The sequence below is a fragment of the Electrona antarctica genome (assembly GCF_951216825.1).
Source record: "Electrona antarctica genome assembly, chromosome: 7".
NCBI classification, from domain to species: domain Eukaryota; kingdom Metazoa; phylum Chordata; class Actinopteri; order Myctophiformes; family Myctophidae; genus Electrona; species Electrona antarctica.
The window spans coordinates 48659415-48681231 of record NC_136812.1 but is presented as its reverse complement, the minus strand read 5'-3'; the positions used below and the strand labels follow the sequence as shown (position 1 = coordinate 48681231).

Here is a 21817-nt window from a genome sequence, read left to right as displayed (position 1 = left end):
CGAGAGGGCGTGGAGTTTGTAACCAATGTGAGGTGTGTGTGTGTAGTAGTAGTAGTAGAAGTAATACATACGAGATGATGCCTGATCTTCTGACATCCATATTTGGTTGACTGGATGGCATTGTCCTCACCTGGAGAGAAATGCCCCCGGAAATATGATTGATTGATTATTTATTTATATATATATTTATTCATTCATTCATTCATTCATTCATTCATTCATTCATTCATTCATTCATTCCCCCCGGAAATAAATAAATAAACAATGCCAATGCCAAAGCATATTTTAGACTGATTCAGTATTGACCATATTAAGCCAGGTATCACGGCAGACAGCACTAATATAATAGACAAACGTGAACGGAGCACTGTTGCCAACATAGTACACACATAGTGGCCATACTGGCATACTCACCATAGCCTGGTCAAGGTTTCCCCCTGGTGGACGTGTCATTTCCAACTATTGCCAGCCCATGGAAACTAGGGGCTACTGATACTATTCTCTGCCTATCGGGACGTAACTCGGACGCTGAGTCAGGTCTTAAATACATTTCAATTGTACATTTAGTTGACAAAAAGGTAAAGTGTGATTTATTTTGATTTATCCTTAGTCCTTAGTCCTTGTCTTGACTTTTGACTAAAAGGTAAAGAGTGATTTATTTGGATTTATCCTCATTCGCGAACCAGCATGTCGTGGCACTGTAAGCGACTGCCTGAACCACTGAGCCACCGTGGAATACTCTGAGCCAAGGATTGAGGGTATATTTATCGTCTTGTTTTTTTGTGAGACCTGCGGGTCTGTTCTCTGCATAGTACCCGGCAGATCCGGTTGGAGACCAGGGAAGAGTATTGTGAACAGTATCAGTGGGTAGATAGACACACTAGTTGTCAAAGTAGACAATGCTGTAAAAAGTGGGGACACAATCTTACAAGATTTTGAAAAGACCTGGTCAACGGTATTTTAGACCATCCCATCTAAAGTGAATATGGTGGCAACAACAGCCAAACCATTCAAATGATACACTCCAGTCCACAGTGTATGACCTGAATTCTATCTATTCAAGGGTCATCGTACTCCTGTCTATAGTGACGTGATGTTCATATTGTGGAGGATGCCCTCACATAATGAGCTGGCAGTCTGGCACCAGTCTTAACTGCCATGTTCATTGAGGATGGAATGCAAATTCAGAAAGCCAAGTCCACCAGCATGGGACCCAGAGAAGTTTGGATGGAAAAAGAAAGATCTATCCAGGCCACTGAGCCCTCCCAATCTACCTGAAGATTACAAACCTGCCCCAGATGACATTTTTAAATTGTAAGTGTGTCTGTGAGAGTGAAAACCATTTGCCACAGACATAATGATAATGTTCTGTTGATGTTTTGGTGTAGAATGCTCACTATAGGCCTGAAAGAGTTAATTCATAGGAAAGGAGATGTGGTGGACATGGCCACTTCCAAATAAGCCTTTATTTTGCAATGCAAATGTGTTGCATTTGCATTGATTATTGTATTTTATGAAATGTAGCTGTTTTAAGCATGGAGGGGTTAATATCTATAAAAATGCTCTATTCTGAAATCAAATGTACATATCCACATTCATGGATAAACACTCTAGAAAGAAACTTTTATGCATTTAGATCTCAAAAGATATCTTTTATGGGATGTTGGGGATTTCGAGCATGATTGAGTTAATATGCATTAATTAATAATGAATTAATCATAAATCAAATATAATCTGCATATCCACATTCATAAACACGGTAGAAAGCAAATTTGATGCATTTAGACCAAGTATTTTACATTAAATACCATAAAAACATTAACAAATACCCGGGTATTTGTTAATGTTTCGGGCATTAAACTATTAAAGGTGACCTCAAGCTACAAATATCAGTTGAGAAAAAACCGTTCACCCCCCCGGCTCCCGAACTATGATGTGTGAAAACATAGCAGTGGAAATTTGGGGCATGACTCCACTCCGCACCACCTCCCAAATCTAATATAGGATGTACCCACACCTTCCTATATGGTTCGGTAGTCAATTGACTACCGACTACCCAGCTAGCAGAAGAATGGTGGCGGGTCATCGGCCCACCCAACTGTAGGACTAGGAAGACATGACCTCTGATAGCACATTGTAATGTGCATGGTCCTTGGTGGCATGTGCTTCACAGTTCATGCCTGCGCAACTCCCTCCCTCACCCCACGCTATAATACAATGTTATTCTAACGGATCTACAGTAATAAAGGAGAACAGACACATGCACTTTTATTTCTTATTCTAATGGATCTAGTAAAAGGAGAACAGTATGAACTTTTATTTATTGTTTTATTTAAAGTGACAACAACATCAAACTGTCTTTGTAAATAATGAAGCCTACTCCAAACAATTGCTGTTTTCTATCCCATTATAAAATTGTAAGAGAGTGAAATTATTGTGTTTTAGCTCTTTAAGCCATTCTGGACGGGAACCCCTTTTGGTGTTTTAACTAAGCATTATGTTATACTTTAGCTATTGAAAAATAGCAGATCTACAAGCTCATAGCGCGCCACCGAGTGGCGCGCTACGAGCTTGTAGGTCTGCTATTTTTGAAAAAACGTGAAAATGCGGCACAAATCTTTGAATATATATTCTTTCAGAAGACTTTCTTTTTTATTTCGACGTCAGGCCTAAATGCAGGGTTAAAACACCAAAAGGGGTTCCCGCCCAGAATGGGTTGGAGGCAGTAGCTTACTCTGAGTCAAGTCAGCATCGCAGCCATCGCTGCAAACTTTGGCTAAAGGAATTACCAACAGTTCATACTAGCGTTAGCAGGGGAATGAGGTGAATCCTCCAAACGTCAATCATTTAAGTGTGCAAATTAGTATCGCGTCAGGTTATTAGAATGTCAACAAACATTTCTCACAGGCAGACGGAAAGGAAAATATATATTTAGCAAAAAATAAAAGACACAAGATAAGAAATGTAACTGTATGTAACTAATATGCACTAATCTGAACTCAAATTAAAACGAGCACAATAACGTAAATATAAAAAACTGCTATTACAACATAAAATGCAATTCTAGTGCTGTCTACGTAACATGCTATAAGTCTGTATAAAATGCTATCTAAGTCTACATGAAGTGCTATCTAAGGGGCTAGGGCAAGATAGGTCATCACATAAAATACAATTTCACTGCATTTTCACACAATTACTTTGATTAGTGGCGATAAACAGTGTGCAGTTAACATGTGTGGACATGGAAAAGCTCTCATGGAAACATTATTCTAAGTAGTCTTATTATACTGTATTCTTGGTTCTGTATAGTTATGTATCTACTGTATGAAGGCCCACTATGTGGTTGGGGTCAGTAGATGGATTAGCTCTTCCAAAGAGAAGTAACCATATCTGTCGCACCAGAGAAGACTTTTAGTGGAGCCTTCGCTACCTCCACCACGCCTCCCTTTATTTCTGCTCCCGCTATGCCTACAAGAACCTCTGGAAGATCAGATCCCTTTATTCTCTGTCTCCTATCACGATCATCTCCGTATTCCACGGCACTTTTGACCATGCCCACAGGAACATCCACCACTGCCTTAACCAGCCCGACTGCTGCACCACCTACTAAAGCTGGAACCGTCATCACCACCTTCCCCAAAAAAGCCAGCGGGTTGTTGTTTGACTCCCTCTCCTTCTCCTCTTGCCTTTTCTTCTCTTCCTCCTCCCTTCTCTTCCTATCTTGTTCCTCGTGTCTCTTCCTGTCTTCCTCTCGTTTCCTCTCCTCCTCTCTCTTTTCTTCCCCTCGTCTCCTCTCCCACTCCCTCTTCTCCTCCTCTCTACTCTGTCTGTCCTCTTCGCGTCTCTTCCTGTCTTGTTCATCGGACCTCGCTCTGTCCTCCTCTCTCCTCCTCTCGAACTCCATCTTGTCCGCCTCTCTCCTCTTCCTCTCCTCCTCTGCTTTCTGTCTGCTTTCGTCCTCAAACCTCCTCCTGTCCTCCTCACGCCTCTGGCTCTCTTGTCTCTCCCACTCCATTCTCATGGCCTCCTCTCTCTGCCTCTGTACCTCCTGCCTTTTGCTTTCCTCTTCCTGCTGTTTCATCTCTTCCTCCCTCCTCTTTCTCTCTGCCTCCTCTTGGATCCTTCTCATCTGATCTGTGTAATGCTGTCCACCGTTGGCCACTACCATCCTGTCAATCTTGGCTAGCAGACGGGTCACCTGTGTCCGCTCTTTCTTTCTGTTCTCAAAAGCATGGTACCTTCCCTCACACTCGCTAACCAGCTGCTTAAGTGCTGGGCTTTTCTCTATATAATCCTCCACGGGTATGTCGATGGCGTCTTCACCGGTGAACAGAACCAATGAGTACTTTAACGCCAGCTTGGAGAAGTTCTCCTGAATCCACCTCATGGTCATCCGCTCCTCTTCGGTGAACCTCGTTCCCAGCCTGATCACCAGCAGGAAGACGTGGGGACCGGGCACGGTCAGGTACACGCACCTCACGATCTCCTCCTTCAGCTGCTCGTTGGTCAGCGACGTGTCGAAGAGCCCAGGCGTGTCGACCACCACCACCTTTCTTCCTGACACTTTGCTTTCAGATCTACTGGCCTGCCGGGTCACCGATTCAGGCGAGGCTTCCTCGACAAACTCCTCACTTCCCAGGATGGTGTTCGCGGAGGCACTCTTGCCCACGCCGGTCTTACCCAGCAGCACGATACGCACTTCGGATCCAGCTGCTGACACAAATGATAGTGTGTTGTAGGTAGAGGATATTATAGAGCGTCGCAGTCCCGCCCCCTCGAGAGACCCGGAAAAGAAATCCCCGTTCATTTTCCTCATAGACTTTTCAGAAAGTATTTATTTAAAGACGTTTACGCCGCGGACAAAGCCAACTCTTGTCGTGACAAATCATGACAACAAACACAATCTTTCGGGCCAAACAAATAATTAGAAAGTAGAAAAAAACGGCAGGTTACAACACTTTTTTTTTTGTTTTTCTTCTTTGTAATTATTTGTTTGGTCCAAAATATTGTGTGTGTTGTCATGATTTGTCACGACTCGAGTTGGCTTCGTACAACGCTTAAAAGGTCTTTAAATAAATACGTTTTGAAATGTCTATGGGAAAAATGCATTGGGATTCATTTCCTGGGCCTGGCGTCATCATGAAAGGGGGCGGGACTGCGACGCTCTATTATGACAGGATCACAAAGGAAAACAAGTGTTATAAGTTATATAAGTCGTTATATAAGTCGGCCTCCTGGTGGCGCTCTAAAAGGCGAAAAAAAGGTGAAAAAGGCAGGCCAGACGTTTTTCCTTGGCCTCTAAGGGGTCTGCATACAAAGTTGTATGCAGATCGGTGCAGTTATAGGTAAAGACGTAAAGACGGTAAAGAAATCTAATTGTATTAAACAACATGAAACCAACATTGCAGCTGTACGAAAAGCTTGAATTATCCTCGTTCTCATTTCATTGTCAAAGTATTTGTATACTATGTGCAGTGACAATAAATAGAATCTAATCTAATCTAATCTATCCGCAAAGCGTTTGTGTTTGTGTCTGTTTTGGAGTGTTGGAAGTGCTCGTCAAAGTCACTGAACGCCGGCCCTGCGTTTGCTTTACTGATAACAAGCGCTTCCAAACTCTGACGCTTAACAGATAATCAGCTGCAAGGTATTTCTTGACAAGAATTAGCTCATAAAATGTCTACGGTGGATTTTTATGAAACAAACACTTTGCAGATAGAAAGAGGATATTTCAAGATTTTCGTAAAGCTGCAATGTTGCCGAGTTTGACATTGTTTAATACAATCAGATAGGACTTTTCAGTTTGGATGTATGGGCTGTCAATGGGAAATTGCACCTAGTTACCACCGTGACGCGGTCTGCATATGGACAATAGAGCCACCATGAGGCTGAAAAATGTCAAGTGGCATTTCTTCCTCAGCCAAAAACAGCTCCAAACTACAAGAAAACGTTCAAATCTAATTTGGAACCAAGGAATTCATTAAAGTGGTTATTATTAAGATTCAAGCACATCTGGACTCGATTTCAGGAACCAGAAATTGAGAAATATAACATTTATATCGTACAGGGTGGGGCCACCCCACAGAACTGGCATGCATGGTGGGGCGAGATAAGGACAATCGCACGCACGCACGCACGCACGCACGCACGCACGCACGCACGCACGCACGCACACACACACACACACACACACACACACACACACACACACACACACACACACACACACACACACACACACACACAACTTCACCATTTCTCAGAAACGGATCCAATGCAATAAATACAAGCTGAAAGTGAAAGTATTCGTTTGTTCTGGGTCATACTGGGTCATACTCTGGGCTATACTCTTTGCACATTGCTGACCAGATAACAGGGTTTTATTTTTCAATTTTTTTTCGTATTCATATCATTGATCAACCTGAGAAGTTTCGTGGAAATATCTCTCAGTTTAAAATTTTGCCCTATTCACCCCCATTATAACTAATAGGGGCTAATATTGGGGGCAGCCATATTGGACTTTCGCAACAAAATTGACCGAGTTGTCCATATAGGTTGTGATCCTATGGGGTCATAGATATTTCTGGTGGACAACTTTGTATGTTATGACAAATGCAGGTTTCCTAAAAAAAGGGTGGTTTGCCCCCTGGGTAATAAGAGCACTCCTCACTTAACACGAGTGTGATTTTTTGACTTTACTGGAGTGCTTCCAAATGTCAATGCTTTAATTACTTTTACTTCAACTACATCTCAGAGGCAACTATTGTACTTTTACTACACTATAATTACTTTGTAATACTATATAATACTTTGGCAATTTGAAAATAACCGATCTACAAGCTCAGGATGCAAGCGATGCGTTGTGAACTTTTAAAGGATTTGTATACGTTTTAAAACTTGTGAAACTGGACCTTCTGCATAATCATTTTGGTACTTTAAGTACATTTTCACGTCACTTTAGTACTTTTTCATGTTTCCGTAATTCCGTAATTCCGTAATTGATGCTTAAGTAAAACACTTGAGTACTTCTCCCATCACAGCAGATTTCACCCCTGCTATTTGCACGCATGCACAGTCGCACACATACACACACACTCACACACACACACACACACACACACACACACACACACACACACACACACACACACACACACACACACACACACACACACACACACACACACACACACACACACACACACACACACACACACACACACAAACACACACACACACACACACACTTGCCAAAGCCATCCACCACAACTGAGCAGTCTTGTCCAAGCACGTACAGGTAAAACAGAACAGAAAAAAAAAGCCACCTGATTTGCTGATGGTTTTATATCCAAGTCACGCTTGGCTTAGTTTATGCTGCCTGTGTCACTATAGCTTATTTAGGATTAAGGTTGATGGCACAAGGTTAATTTGGATTAGCAAGAGTTTGTAAGTATCAGATTATATCCTTCTGCATAGTTTTAGAATCAACACTGCAATAATGTCTCTCTGAATCTTTGATCCATATATGAAGACATTGAATCTATATGATCCATTCATTTTCTCGGCAACTTGTGCTATTACTTTACGTTATTTCATTTATTTGGACAGGACAATGTAGATTAATGAGCATTCATGAACATGAATTAAATCATGTATATACGTGCTGTGATTTAGCTAGAAGCTCATTTCCGCATCCACAGTCCCCGCACATCAATCCAGATTGATTGTTTATGTAAAATACCGTTGCATTGGTTATAAATGAATCTGTGATCTGCAGCCATTTGGAAACTGAAGGAACCATTACACTCTGACAGCGTTGAAAACACAGAACTGGAAATCAGTTTGATGGCTGACAAGAATTCTAAACCGCAGGTAAATGATGATTTCATGGTGCATTATTATACTCGTGTGACAGTATGTTAGTTGTAAGACAAAAAATGGATTAAGCTCTGATTGTGATAAACACTTCTAGTTCTGTCATATTTAACTGCTAATTTTAATTGTATTACTTAACATTGGTAATGTCAATTTTAGCTGCTCCAGCCACCAGTCCAGCCCTTTGTGATTTTGTGCATCATTACCATCAGTGTCATGAAAGGTAAGGAGTCGTCTTTTAATATTTAGGCTTCATTTTTGTTGTCCCCCAGCATCCACCATCCACCCGTGGGATTTATAATTCTGTATGAACATTCAAGATGTTCAGAAAATAGCATATCTACAAGAATCAAGAATCAAAGTGGTTTCATTTGTCACTAACTACAAGTACAAGCAGTGAAATGTTTTGGGGTCAGCAACCTTTTTGACATGAAGTGCCATGTTTTTATTTGCTTCATAGTCTGTGCCATAACAACATTAAGAAGTATGTCACTGCACATGAAAAATATATAATATCTACTTTTGAAATATTTTCAGGATTTGACTCTATCCCCACCTATCTTCTAGCCAGGTTAACCACTCCCCCTTTGAAAACATTTCAGTCCTGCAATGTGATTTCAAGGGGAGTGGTTCCTCAGGCTACCTATCTGCCAGACTCCCATCGATCCCAGTCAAAGAGTTCAGTTTTAATGAATGTAATATTGCGTGCAGAATGTAAATTGCGTAGAGATGTGAGAGGACTTGATTTACTTGCCTTTTTTATTTTATTTTATTTTATTTTAAAAGAAAATCCTCTCTCACACTTTCCAGTGATCACCCTGCTATGTGCCAATGTTGGCACCCCAGGCTTCCTATATGCCCCTGATAATAATTTAACATATTAAAGTAAGCTCACATTGTGTTCCAATTCACCATGTTGTGAGCTTGTATAGTGGCTATATTCACTCTTCATTGTACAAGGTATACAGGGTTTAATCGGGTGCTTAATGAGTTCACTTAAAGTCTGTAAGAGAACAAATAACCACAGCATGACCCTGACCAGAGTCGTCCCACAGTTCCATGCGATGCCAACATTGTATTGAACTGTACGCGTCCGGATCCCCCTGCTCTCCTGGAGGCTCTGGAACAGGTCTTCAACCTGAGGGCCATACGGCCCGTCCTGAACATGTCCACGATCACCGATGTCACAACAATCTTCACCTTGTACGGTATCCTCGGTGTGGTACGTCCTCTTGTAGGATCAGTGAACATTCTGTTCTCCACAACGTAATTATTACAGTCAGTGTGGACCATTCACTCCAGACACATATAGGCCCCTTTTCCACATATTTTTCCCCACCTAATTAAAGACCTAATTAAAGACTAAAACCAAAGTTATTTCAGTGGAAAAGGGGCCCGAGAGAGGGTTTCTTTATAGCATTTCATTTAGTTCAAGTCTGGACTTTTATTTCACCTAGCTGTCAATAATGTCGATGTTTGTTCTGTCTTTCATTAAATTGTGATACATAAGCTACAGGTACATCTGAAAGTGACACACTGATGTTTAATTTCCATAAAATATTTGTTCCTTGTAAGAAATATGTCTTAATTCCTATTATTTTCTTTTTTATAAAAAATAAAAACAGGATGAAAAAGCTCAGCTTGTGACTACATACCTCTGGCTCCTTTTTGTGAGTAAATTATCTTAAACAATACAAACAATTACTTGTGGGAAGTTGTGGCTGACCACTATTTGACGTGACTTAATTTACGGTATTTCACTGTGTTCTACATTCTGACAGATCAACAGTCCAAAACTCATGTAATGACGGTACAAATATTCTGCATTGTCTATGACTTGAATCCATTTAACCCACTGCAGGCCTGCTTTGTGTACAGCACGATATTAAATTACACCGGTATGTTGTTCTAGTATTGGGAGAATGAGTTCTTCAGCTGGGACCCGGTCCAGTGCGGCGCCGACAGCATTGTCCTACCCAGAAAAAGGTTTTGGGTACCAGATGTAGTGATCAACGAATTGTGAGTTCTATTACATGTACTACATGATTTTCTCTTCACAAGTATATAGAGTTGTTCAGATACCGACACCAGTATCAGAAAAGCTGCAGATACTGACCCCATTTTGTTTTGTTTTTAATGCTTCAGTTAATGAAGCATTATTTGCAATACTGTTTTATACTCTTAAGGTCTGCACAGTGCACACTGCTGTTTTGTTTTGGTTTTTTTATGTGCACCCAGTATGCAAGGACCTTTACTGTACTATTTACATTATTATTTTACTTAACTTAGGGCTGCACTATGAATGTGTTGTTATTTATTCCTAGATTTTATTATTATTATATTTCTTATTACGTGTTGGTATTGGATAAGTATTCTGCATCGGCCAATACGCAAGTTGTGGGTATCGCAACTTGTAATATTATGTAAACAGGGTCAGAGTCAGTTGAGAGTATAGGCTGAGATGATTGGCCAGTGAACCCACGTGATCAGTCTGGCTAATGTTATGGTTCAAACATGAGGAATGACTATAAAATACTTTACAAAAAGGTCATTCTAGAGCTGCTGTATGAAACCAGTCTACACTCAGCAGTGATGAACCTGCTGTTCTGCTTTGTTCCTGTCTTGCAGCATGGATGAGAATAACGCCCCGTCTGTCCCCTACGTGACCGCCTATCATAACGGCCACATGAAAGACCTGCTGCCCATGAGGGTAGTCAGCTCATGCAACCTTGACATCTACACCTTCCCCTTTGATGTCCAGAACTGCACTCTCACCTTCAACTCCTTCATGTACCTTGGTGAGGTGCAACACTTCCTCAAGAAGGGCTCCTCCTCAATACCCAAATTATTACAATACAAATGAGCTGTTGGTTGTTCCCTCACATGTATTTAGAATACTGGATAATAATGAATAATTGACATATATTAATTATTAATGTATACAGCTATGTCCAACACAATGATTATTCAGGACTTCATTTCAGCATCAAAAGTGAGGCAAATCATTGTGAGCTTGTAGATCTGCCACTTTTGTGTGACGCTCAAGTAGGTCAAGTATAGGGAGTCAAGTAGGGCGTTTAAAACACAAAAGGTTAAAATACGGAGATAGGCGGATTCTAGCCAGACAGGAACACATTTTAATTGACCCTTTTCTTCTTATTTCCTTCCTAATCTCTCATTTGGTCCCTCTTCTGCTCTCAGATAGTGAGGTGAGAATGAAACTTGGGGATCGAGTGGAGGACATTCTGGAGCGTTCCAAAGAGGTGATGACAACCATGGGAGAGTGGGAGCTGATGGACATCACATCCACTAAATATACCCTGCCTACTTATATTGGAGACGTCGATGAGCTTGCATTCCATGTAAGTAATTTGTAATTTGTAATCTTTATTGTTTTCCCCAATGTAGTCATTCACTAGTAAGAGACCATACCTTCTGCTTAAAGTTTACGGTTTTTATTGAACAAAAAGGGATGGATGAGTATTGAATGGGGAACTCTGTAGGGTGAGACCGTGAGACTCAGGGTGGGGAGTAGTCTTGGGAGCTGACGTCATCGATGCTTGCTCGGGGAGCGGTCGTATCAGCTCCGATACTGCCCCCAAAAAGAGCTGACTGCAGAGAGATGAGTGAGGAACTGGCAGACGATGGAGGGCGAACCTTAGGAGGGCCGTGAGTAACGGGAGGAGGAAGACGTGAATTCGGAGCAGCGTAGGAACCCGAAGAAAGCGAGCAGGAACATGCTTTCGAGGGTGAGGTCGACCCTGAGCGGACAGTAACTAGACACTTGAGGAGTGTGTCAGAGGTGAGTGGGTGGCAACCCTGTATTGGAAACCTCGGAGTAGCATGATGGCTCAGGAGGTAGAGCAGGTCGTCCAATGATCCCTGGGTCGGCGGTTCAAATCCCGGCTTCTCCTGTACACATGTCTAAGTGTCCTTGGGCAAGACACTGAACCCTACATTGCCTCCAATGAGTTGGTCGGTGTTAGCTTCCCACCATTGGTGTGTGAATGTGGCAAGTGAGGACGCTGGTGTCGACTGTTCGCCGCTTCACCTACCAATGTATGATTGAATGAACCATTGTAAAGTGCTTTCAGCACTTGGAAAAGCGCTATAAAAATGCAATTCATTTTTGATGATGTGAGGGTGAGTGATGGTTGGGCTTGGGGATCCATGGATGAGTTTGAAAAAGAAGTTTAGGCAGCTCAGGTAGACTGGCGTGGTGGATGACGGTGGGTGGAATGGTGATGGAGTGGAAGCGCTTGAAGGCGTTCCAGGCGGTGAGGTATAGGTTGAGATGGTTCCGTGTGAGTATCCGTTGAGGATGTGGTGTTGGGCTTGGAGGGTGAGGTGTCGGAGATGAGGGTTTAAGTGAATATCGTTGCAGAAAATGGAGGAACTGGCGTGGAGTGAGGATCCGCATACGGGGCTAGCCGCCAACATTTCTGAAACGACAGGCAGGGGAGGGAATCAGCGATCAGGTTGTGGCGAACGGGGACGTGCTCTGCGCGGAGGATGAACTGGTGAGTGACAGATGTCCTGTTAATGCGGCGGAGAAAGGGGCTGTGTTGTCGGAGTAAGGATGCTCCTTCGGGACCATTCATGGCCCCAAAGAAGCATGGCAATTACAACCGGGTAAATTTAATGAATGGCTTTTGATATCCGTGATACAGGCGGAGGCAGGGTGGAAGGGGGCTCCACAGACCTCAAAGGGAGGCCCTGGCTGCGAATACTCTACAGTAGAGCTCGTGGTCTCGAGTGGCGTTGGACTTGGGGGGGGGGGGGGGGGGGGGGGGTGTAGGTGGGAGGCTCACTTGTGTTTGTGTAGATAGACGCTCGACAAAGCCGGTGGTGGATTTGAACCCACAACCTCCGCAGTGGTGGGCACTGGACAGCCACTGTGCCACCTGAGCGCTTTAAATTTTATACATAATCTAAGAAATATACTGATAGCAGATATTATGATTTGTAGTAATAATTACAGATGTACCGATTGATTTCTTTCTTTCCCGATACTGCTTCGACTAGGCTTGATTTCAGAAAATGTGCTTATTTAAAGTGCTGAAGGCAAATCGTGTTAATTTATTACATACATGTTTTCTATGGGTATTAAGGGCTGCTGAATCCAAATCTGCTGTATGTATAACTCAAAAATTGTCACGGTTTGCAGAATGACTGAACCCAAATGCAGAGGAACGTTCAAATAAGGATTTATTAAATCAAACACGGTCAGGCTTACAAAAGTTAGCAGTAGTTAATCAGGAAAGCCAACAAATGAAACTCTTCAAAAAACACAAAGGCAAAAACAAAGTCCAAACAATGCAAACCTTTCAAAGGCACCCATGCAGTAAAGTCCAAAAACGCTAAACACTAGGGCACAGCAAGGAACCAGAAACGTAGAGAGCTCAGGGACAACCAGGTAGCGCACCGGACATTGAGTTATGTTCTGACAGTTTGTTTGTGTAATGAGTCCAGTACTTATAGGTGGTGGGTTGATTGTAGCAGTGTTCACAGGTTTGTAAGGGGCTGGGCTGATGAGAGTGAAACCAGGTGCAATGGGAGGTGGGAGTGGCCGAAATGGAGAGAGAGAGAGAATTGGGCAGAGGGAGAGATACAGAAAGAGATAAATAGCCAGGCAGAGAGCCAGATCATGACAGTACCCTCCCCTCAAAAGGCGGATACTAGACGCCCAACGACCTTGACCAGGAACGAGCAGGGTGGGTGGAGGGGGCCCGGAGGAGGGAACCTGAGGCAAAGGACCAGAGTACAGGGGAACTTCAGGTGGGCGGCCAGGGGTAGTGCTGGCGACTTCAGGAGGACGTCCCGGGGGCTGGGACGTGGCAGAATGGGCTCCATCGGGTGGACGGCCTGGGGGGCGGGACATGGTGGAACGGGCTCCCTCGGGTGGACGGCCTGGGGGGCGGGACATGGTGGAACGAGCGCCATCGGGTGGACGGCCTGGGGGGCGGGACATGGCGGAACGAGCGCCATCGGGTGGACGGCCTGGGGGCCGGGACGTGGCGGAACGGGCGCCATCGGGTGGGCGGCCTGGAGGCCGAGACGAGGCAGACAACTTGGGAGGCGATGCCGGAGGTGCTGCAGTCTCGGGAGGCGACGCCGGAGGTGCTGCAGGCAGAGGCGACGCCGGAGGTGCTGCAGGCAGAGGTGAGGCAGGCAGAGGCGACGCCGGAGGTGCTGCAGGCAGAGGCGACGCCGGAGGTGCTGCAGGCAGAGGCGAGGCCGGAGGTGCTGCAGGCAGAGGCGACGCCGGAGGTGCTGCAGGCAGAGGCGACGCCGGAGGTGCTGCAGGCTCAGGAGGCGGGGAGGGTGCTGCACGCCCTGGAGGCGAGGAGGGTGCTGCAACTGCACACCCTGGAGGCGAGGGGGGTGCTGCAACTGCACACCCTGGAGGCGAGGAGGGTGCTGCAACTGCACACCCTGGAGGCGAGGGGGGTGCTGCAACTGCACACCCTGGAGGCGAGGGGGGTGCTGCAACTGCACACCCTGGAGGCGAGGGGGGTGCTGCAACTGCACACCCTGGAGGCGAGGGGGGTGCTGCAACTGCACACCCTGGAGGCGAGGAGGGTGCTGCAACTGCACACCCTGGAGGCAAGGAGGGTGCTGCAACTGCACACCCTGGAGAAGGAGAGCCATCACCCAATGCTCCTGGCAGCTGAAGGAAGCTGCTCAACAGAAAACCCAGGACCACAGCTTCCAAGACCTCGGGCTGACACCGGTCACCACTGGAGACGACTAACAAGGGCTCTGGCAAGTCATCGGTTGATAAAGCCGGTGAGTGCGCAGAGGGCGCAGGCAGGTCACCAGTGGAGACAGCAGGCTGGAAGGGCTGGTGGATGCTGGGAAGCGGAGTGCTCTGGGTGTCTGCCAGCGGGGTGCCAGGCAGTGGAGTGCTGGGCAGCCTGGGCGGTGGAGAGCTGGGCAGGCTGGGGGCCGGAGAGCTGGGCGGCGGAGAGCTGGGCAGGCTGTGGGGCGGAGAGCTGGGCAGGCTGTGGGGCGGAGAGCTGGGCGGCAGAGAGCTGGGCAGGCTGGGCCGTGGTGAGCTGGGCCGTGGAGAGCTGGGCAGGCTGGGCCGTGGAGAGCTGAGCAGGCTGGGCCGTGGAGAGCTGGGCAGTGAAGACTGCTGGGGGTGTAAGGAGCCATGGCGACCACGCCTTCTCCTGGCAGGGCCACGGTTCCCCACACAGAGGGCCAAGCGAGACCCTTCATAAGGGTCCTGGGCTCGAGCTGGCTCAGAGTATACCGGGATTTTAGCATTTTTGCAAAAATATGAAAATAAATCCACTGGCTTGGTTGTTCGCTGATCAGGGACAGGGCAGGCATATTCCAGGCTCACCACTCCAAGTTGAACAGATTGGGTAACAGGCTGGTAAGCACGGGGTATTGAGGTGGATTCAAAATCCCTAAGCCTTCCCCGCACCACATCCAGGTGGGGGACAAAATGGCTGACCCATGGCCTCTCCTTGAACCACTGCTGCTGGATAGACATCTCCACTTGGAGTTCAGCATGCAGATTAGGGGGAGAGGCCATGAAACTACTAACCAAATGTTCAAAGTCCACCACCTTATGGCGGAAAAGCTTTAGCTCTGCTGGGTTCATTTTAGGTCAGAACATACTGTCACGGTTTGCAGAATGACTGAACCCAAATGCAGAGGAACGTTCAAATAAGGATTTATTAAATCAAACACGGTCAGGCTTACAAAAGTTAGCAGTAGTTAATCAGGAAAGCCAACAAATGAAACTCTTCAAAAAACACAAAGGCAAAAACAAAGTCCAAACAATGCAAACCTTTCAAAGGCACCCATGCAGTAAAGTCCAAAAACGCTAAACACTAGGGCACAGCAAGGAACCAGAAACGTAGAGAGCTCAGGGACAACCAGGTAGCGCACCGGACATTGAGTTATGTTCTGACAGTTTGTTTGTGTAATGAGTCCAGTACTTATAGGTGGTGGGTTGATTGTAGCAGTGTTCACAGGTTTGTAAGGGGCTGGGCTGATGAGAGTGAAACCAGGTGCAATGGGAGGTGGGAGTGGCCGAAATGGAGAGAGAGAGAGAATTGGGCAGAGGGAGAGATACAGAAAGAGATAAATAGCCAGGCAGAGAGCCAGATCATGACAAAAATGGATGCTAAGCCCTCAAAATTTACCATTTAAAGATGGTGGCCACCACTATACTGAAATATATTACATTGCATCTTTTTGACCAAAAAAGGTATAGAAACTTTTTTTTTTAGGTTTTCATATATGGGGAATCCAATTAAATATTCAGATTTCAAATAAAGTGTGAGTAAATTGCGTAAAACTCATATGTTGTCGCATAACGTTAACCTCTGTTGTACTTTCACAATTACATCTGATAATCTGATATCATCATGATGTGTGACTGAGTGGCATAATTTACTCCCCTGTTTTATTACTGTTAGTTGTGTAAAGAGATAAGAAATGTGGGTGGATGATTTCCATGAAACCATGTGGTTTCAAGAGAATACACAGCTCAGCATATTTCCTGTCAGTAGGCTGGGGTGCAAAACCCAAACTCAACTGTACTACACCATGCCATACATATTAGGGATATTAGTGATACCAGTGGTCCTTGAGGGGGTTCCAGGTGGTCCCCAGCTAAATGATAGAGAGTAACCAAATTGACCCTTAGATCTTTAACTCTTGAGAGCATAAAATGAAACGAAATTTGGTTTCATTTTAAGCTCTCAAGAGTTACATTATTGTTAAACATCTGCATTACTAAATTTACAAGAAGTCTACACAATTAGAGAATGTAGAAGCATTTCTACAGTCTTTCCTGTTCTCTCCTAATGGTACCAACATCAAATACAGCATGGAATTGTGGACAAAATCTTACATTTTGGTGGCTCAATTGCCCAAAAAAAGAATGGGCCTTGGTTGCTCTATAGTACAACGAGACTATGGAGAATATACCATCAGCATTTAATATTTGTATTAAGGTTTTGCAAAAAAAACAGACAAAGGAATTGAAAATAAAAAGAGAGAGAGAAAAAAAAAGAAAAAAAGCATAAACAACAAAAGAGAGAACAGGGCATGATTTCAAATCAATGAGTTACACTGCTAGAGACTAGAATATATCATATGGAAAGTGGAGGACACACAGATGCTGCATGCAGACTAAATGCTAAGTGGGATCAGTATTTGAGCAATGTGTTCTAAGAATTTATGCCAAATCGCATGGAACTTGCTTGAATTATCCATCATAACATAACACATTTTCTCCATGTGTAATATACAGTACAAGTCAGTTCAGATAACCAAGAGTGAGGTCTGTTATTTCTGAAATACTAGGACTGGATGTGAGGTCTGTTATATCTGAAATACTAGGACTGGATGTGAGGTCTGTTATTTCTGAAATACTAGGACTGGATGCAGTGGCGTGCACAGACATTTTGAGGGGCAGGTGCTCAAGTGAAAAAAGGGCACCTTGTGCAGCGCATGGATCCTATCACTCTAGATAACTTACAAAGGGACATTGGGATCAACTTTGAAACTAATAAAACTGCTTTTCATTCATGTGATTAAAATGATAAAACAATATATAGATAAGGTTTCACCCTGCTATCAGTTCAGAGTGATACAGCGAGAGGTGGGAGGTCAGGAGACTCAGGACACCACATCATGAAACTGAAAGTGTTTGTTATCTTTTATGAAGTAATAACAGGTAGACACAGCAATGCTGCTGAAGACCTTTGTCGGCAGTTAACCTTTATTGAGTTTTATTGGAATTTATTGGGCACTGTAATTGTATTCCCCCCTTATTTTGTCTTTTAATATGTGTTTTTCTTTTCTTATGTTTCAAACAGTACTAAAATGTCCTTTTATAATGTGTCTAGTGTTCTGCCTCTCAATGTGTTCATGCTTAATGTGTTAATGTAAAGAACTTTGAATTGACTCGTTGTTGAAATGGTAAACCGAATTGGTTACCACTCTGTCAGACACATTTTTTGATGCTGCATTAAAAAACAATTAACTCAACCTATATGGTCTCAGCCTATTCTAGTAGGCCTACTTCAGGATACACTATAGCGATAGTTTTCAACCAGTGGTCCAGGGACCACCAGTGGTCCTTGAGGGGGTTCCAGGTGGTCCCCAGCTAAATGATAGAGAGTAACCAAATGGATCTTTAACTGAGTCCTGAATGGTCAGTTGGTGCCAATTTTCACAATATAAATGATATAAAAGTGGTTCCTTTACAATTTATCTTAAATATGAATATGTCAATGTATTCCCCATATATAAAAACATAAAAAATGACATTTCAGTCTATTTTCTACCTTATTTAGTCAAACATATATAGTTTTATTATGTTTCAGCACAGTGGTGGCCGCCATCTTTAAATGGTCCATTTTGAGGGCTTGCGGCCATTTTTGAGTTATACATACAGCAGATTTGGATTCAGCAGACCTTAATACCCCTAGAAAACATGTATGTAATAAATTAACACGATTTGCCTTCGGGGTTCATATTTTTGGGAAATGGACCCAGTCGGTATCGTATACTGAGTACCGATCCGATACCAGTGTGACATTTAAAAATAATCTAGGACAGGGAGGGGTTCCAAATGGAAAGAGTGTATAAATGGAACCAAATGAACCCGTTCCATTTTGTACACTCTCAGAGTTACAGTATAGGGGTCATTGATACCAGCAACCAGCGTTGGCGGTATCGTCAGCAGCTTTTCCGACCCTGGTATCGGAACAACTCTAGTAATAATTCCCTGAACCCGGAAGCAGTGAACCCAGGAATGGTTTGTTCTTGTCCTGTAGATCAAGCTGAAGCGCAGGGCTGGTCTCTACGTGGTGAACCTCATCCTTCCCAGCTGCTTCCTCATCACATTGGACCTCTTCAGCTTCCTGCTTCCTCCTCAGAGCTCCGACCGTTCCTCCTTCAAGATGACCCTCATCCTGGGCTACACCTACTTCCTGCTCATGATGAACGACTTGCTGCCGGTCACTGGAAACGGCATTCCTCTCATAAGTTAGTAAAACAAGCTGTGCGCGCGTGTGTGTGTGTGTGTGTGTGTGTGTGTGTGTGTGTGTGTGTGTGTGTGTGTGCGTGTGCGTGAGTGTGCGTGCGTGTGTGCGTGCCCGCGCATGCGTGTGTCCAACCGTCCCTTGAAATACAGAATTGTCCCTCACTTGGACACTAAATGACGTGATAAGGGACTTTGTTCTGTATTTGTGGGAATAAATGACACAAAATGACACACATCCACAAGCTCACATCCCCTCGCAGCGGGAGTCGTGAGCTTGTGGATCATCTCTTCCCGGCTATAACGTTCCCCTCAGAAAAGGAATTCTAGGATGCCAAGTGGTTAATGTAAAAAAAAAGGTTCCCATCACCACACAAGCATTTGGTGGTCTCCACTATAGTAACTAGTGGTCCTGGACCCCCTGTTGAAGACCCCTGAGGGCCCTGAGTAGTCTCTTATCACACAGTTGTTGTGTTATTTTTCTGTGAGTGTGTGTTCGGAAGAAAATCCTTGCGATGTGCTATAGCTGCATGAGAACAATGCTACAGTATGTTGAGTTGTCTTCCAGATGCAGTAAGGTCAGGTGTAACACTCTGCTCTACTTCTCTCCCTTTTCTCCGTCTCTTCCCAGATGTGTTCTTCTGTCTCTGCCTGGCTCTGATGGTGGCCAGCCTACTAGAGACCATCCTCATCACCAATCTCCTGTGTGACTCCAGTTGGAACCTCACTCCGGTCCCCCGCTGGGTCCAGGTGTTGGTCCTACATATGCTGGGCTCTCTCGTAGGCCTTCCTCCAAAGCCCAAAGAAAAAACTAACTCAGGTATGGGAATAATGTCCACATTTCACAATACAATGACAGGAAATGTCATTGTGGATTGAGTATATAAGCCAGATGATGTCAGTTCAGAACTTTGCTTTTTTATACACCCAGTTCACCTCCCATAATGCCAGGCTATTTTACAAGTCATGTGTTTCCTAGAAGTGAATGCCTGCCCTCTGGTGGCGGTGGAGGGCAAGGTTGATGACCAAGCTGAAGCTCCAGAGGCTCAGGGGCCAGAGGCAGAGGATAAGGCCCTGGAGCAGCTGAGGAGTCTGGGGAAAGACCTCCAGGCCATCCGCCTCCAGGTGGAGCAGCAGCTGACAGGGAACCAGAGCTCTGAGGAGTGGCTCCAGGTGGGTTTCATCATTGACCGCCTGCTCTTCATCTTCTACATCATCTTCATATCAGTCAGCTTCATCACCATCATCGATATCTGGGCCAGCGCATACGCAGCTGATATGTCAAGATAACCACTGTTTGTTACAAGACCCCATGATTGTAGACCAGGGGTCTTCAAAAAAGATCTGTCTAGAGGCCGCTTACTGTAGCTGAGAGAGAGATGAAGCAGGGACTATTACTTGGCTATTTACTTTAGTGTGGTTGCATATAGGCAAGTGCAGACTATTGTTATTGCACCGCAAATCGTTTAAAAACCTTTAAATCGTGCAATAACTCTTTCTAAAACAGTTAGTCCCAATACTTGATTCCGATTGGCTGTTTTCTGATTTGACCACGTACTAAATCTCCCGTTAATATACACCAAGTTAAATCAGTTTATATCAATCCCAGGTGCATTACAGTGATCCCGCATCTCCGTAGCTGAACTAGGGAAGGGAAGCGCTTGATTTCCATACAAACACTAAGTAGGCTACTGCTAACTTCTAGCACAAGCTATTCCAAGACGTACTTGAAGAAACGTGTCGGATTCATACGCCGCATCAAGGCTTATATTAGGTAGGCCCTAAAATTATGATGGCCTTGGTCACAGGGAATTTGGGGTAGGGCCTACTTCCTATTCCGGTTTGTGGTTGTGAGCTTGTAGATCGGCTATTTTCAGCAAGTGTAAAATCAGCCATTACAACACCATCAAGGTCCGCCAAAATACATTTTAGACTAAAGCAACTGTAGAATTAGTCGACTAAAATCTTATGATATTTAGTCGACTAAAACTAGACTAACACTAAAAGATTTCAGATGACTAAAATGTGACTAAAACTAAATGAAGGCTATGTTGACTGGAATTTGAGTTAACACTATTGGACACACAAAGTCCCATACAATTAGAGCCAGGGCTTTGTGTTGTAGAATCTAGGAAAACAAGTAACACTAAAACGTTCCTTGATAACAGTCGAGGAGCATCCCTGTCCTTGTCCTGTTCTCTGTCAAGACGTTGATTGACAGATTGATTCCACCTGGGAAACACAGCTGAAAATGCTTGAGTTATAGTGTTCTGGTAATTAAAGGTGTAGTGAAATGAAAAATACGTTTTGCTACTGATTATAGAAATCCTCCGTTTTTAATCCAATTCAAGATGACATCCAGACAGTGTATTACTCGTTTTAAACTCAATCATCACGCTAAAATATTGATATAGGTTGTGTACAGGTTAGAAAAAAATCCCCTGGCTTTGCTGCCGTCTCTCTGTCACTTTGTAAACAAACCACTGTGCATGTGCGTGCGTGCATGAGACGGACCTATAGGACCCATAGCCTGGAGGGATGCATCGCTCTGATTGGTTCAGAAACCTGCCGTCTGAGGCTGAAACTTGCCCCAAAAGCCATTTCACTACACCTTTAAAATAAGACAATTTGGATTATTGTCTTTCAGTCTCAGTGTGTTCAGTCATGTGTTAGTTAATGTTGGAGTGTTGTTCCTCTGTGCTCTCGTTTGTTCTCTCATTTTGAGGAATACATTTTGTTTGCCTGTTTCTCTGAGAGCTGTAGGCCTACATGTGAGTGTTCTGTTCAGTAAAGACTTTTCGCCTACAATCTCACGTGTTCTCTTCTCTGCATCTTTTGGCTCCTTCCTTTCATGTGAGTGACAGGCAGGAGTAGCCTACTCAAATTAACAATGTTCTCAGATGTCTTGATTGTGAAACAAGTGCCCCC

General features: G+C 44.3%; 2 protein-coding genes across 2 annotated transcripts; one reads left to right on the top strand and one right to left on the bottom strand.

The window, feature by feature from the left end:
- Nucleotides 1-3335: 3335 nt before the first annotated feature.
- Nucleotides 3336-8936, bottom strand: LOC306927305 (GTPase IMAP family member 9-like; the record flags this gene model as incomplete). The annotated part of the gene is made up of 3 exons (XM_079507014.1): nucleotides 3336-3390; nucleotides 3801-4710; nucleotides 8915-8936. 3 exons carry the CDS (start codon nucleotides 8934-8936, stop codon nucleotides 3336-3338), a joined length of 987 nt encoding a protein of 328 aa, XP_079363140.1.
- A 104-nt stretch (nucleotides 8937-9040) lies between these two features.
- Nucleotides 9041-20179, top strand: LOC306927303 (5-hydroxytryptamine receptor 3E-like; the record flags this gene model as incomplete). The annotated part of the gene is made up of 7 exons (XM_079507012.1): nucleotides 9041-9097; nucleotides 9788-9894; nucleotides 10504-10673; nucleotides 11077-11237; nucleotides 18684-18894; nucleotides 19521-19709; nucleotides 19869-20179. The coding sequence occupies 7 exons, from the start codon at nucleotides 9041-9043 to the stop codon at nucleotides 20177-20179; spliced, it is 1206 nt and encodes a 401-aa protein (XP_079363138.1).
- Between the last annotated feature and the right edge of the window lie 1638 nt (nucleotides 20180-21817).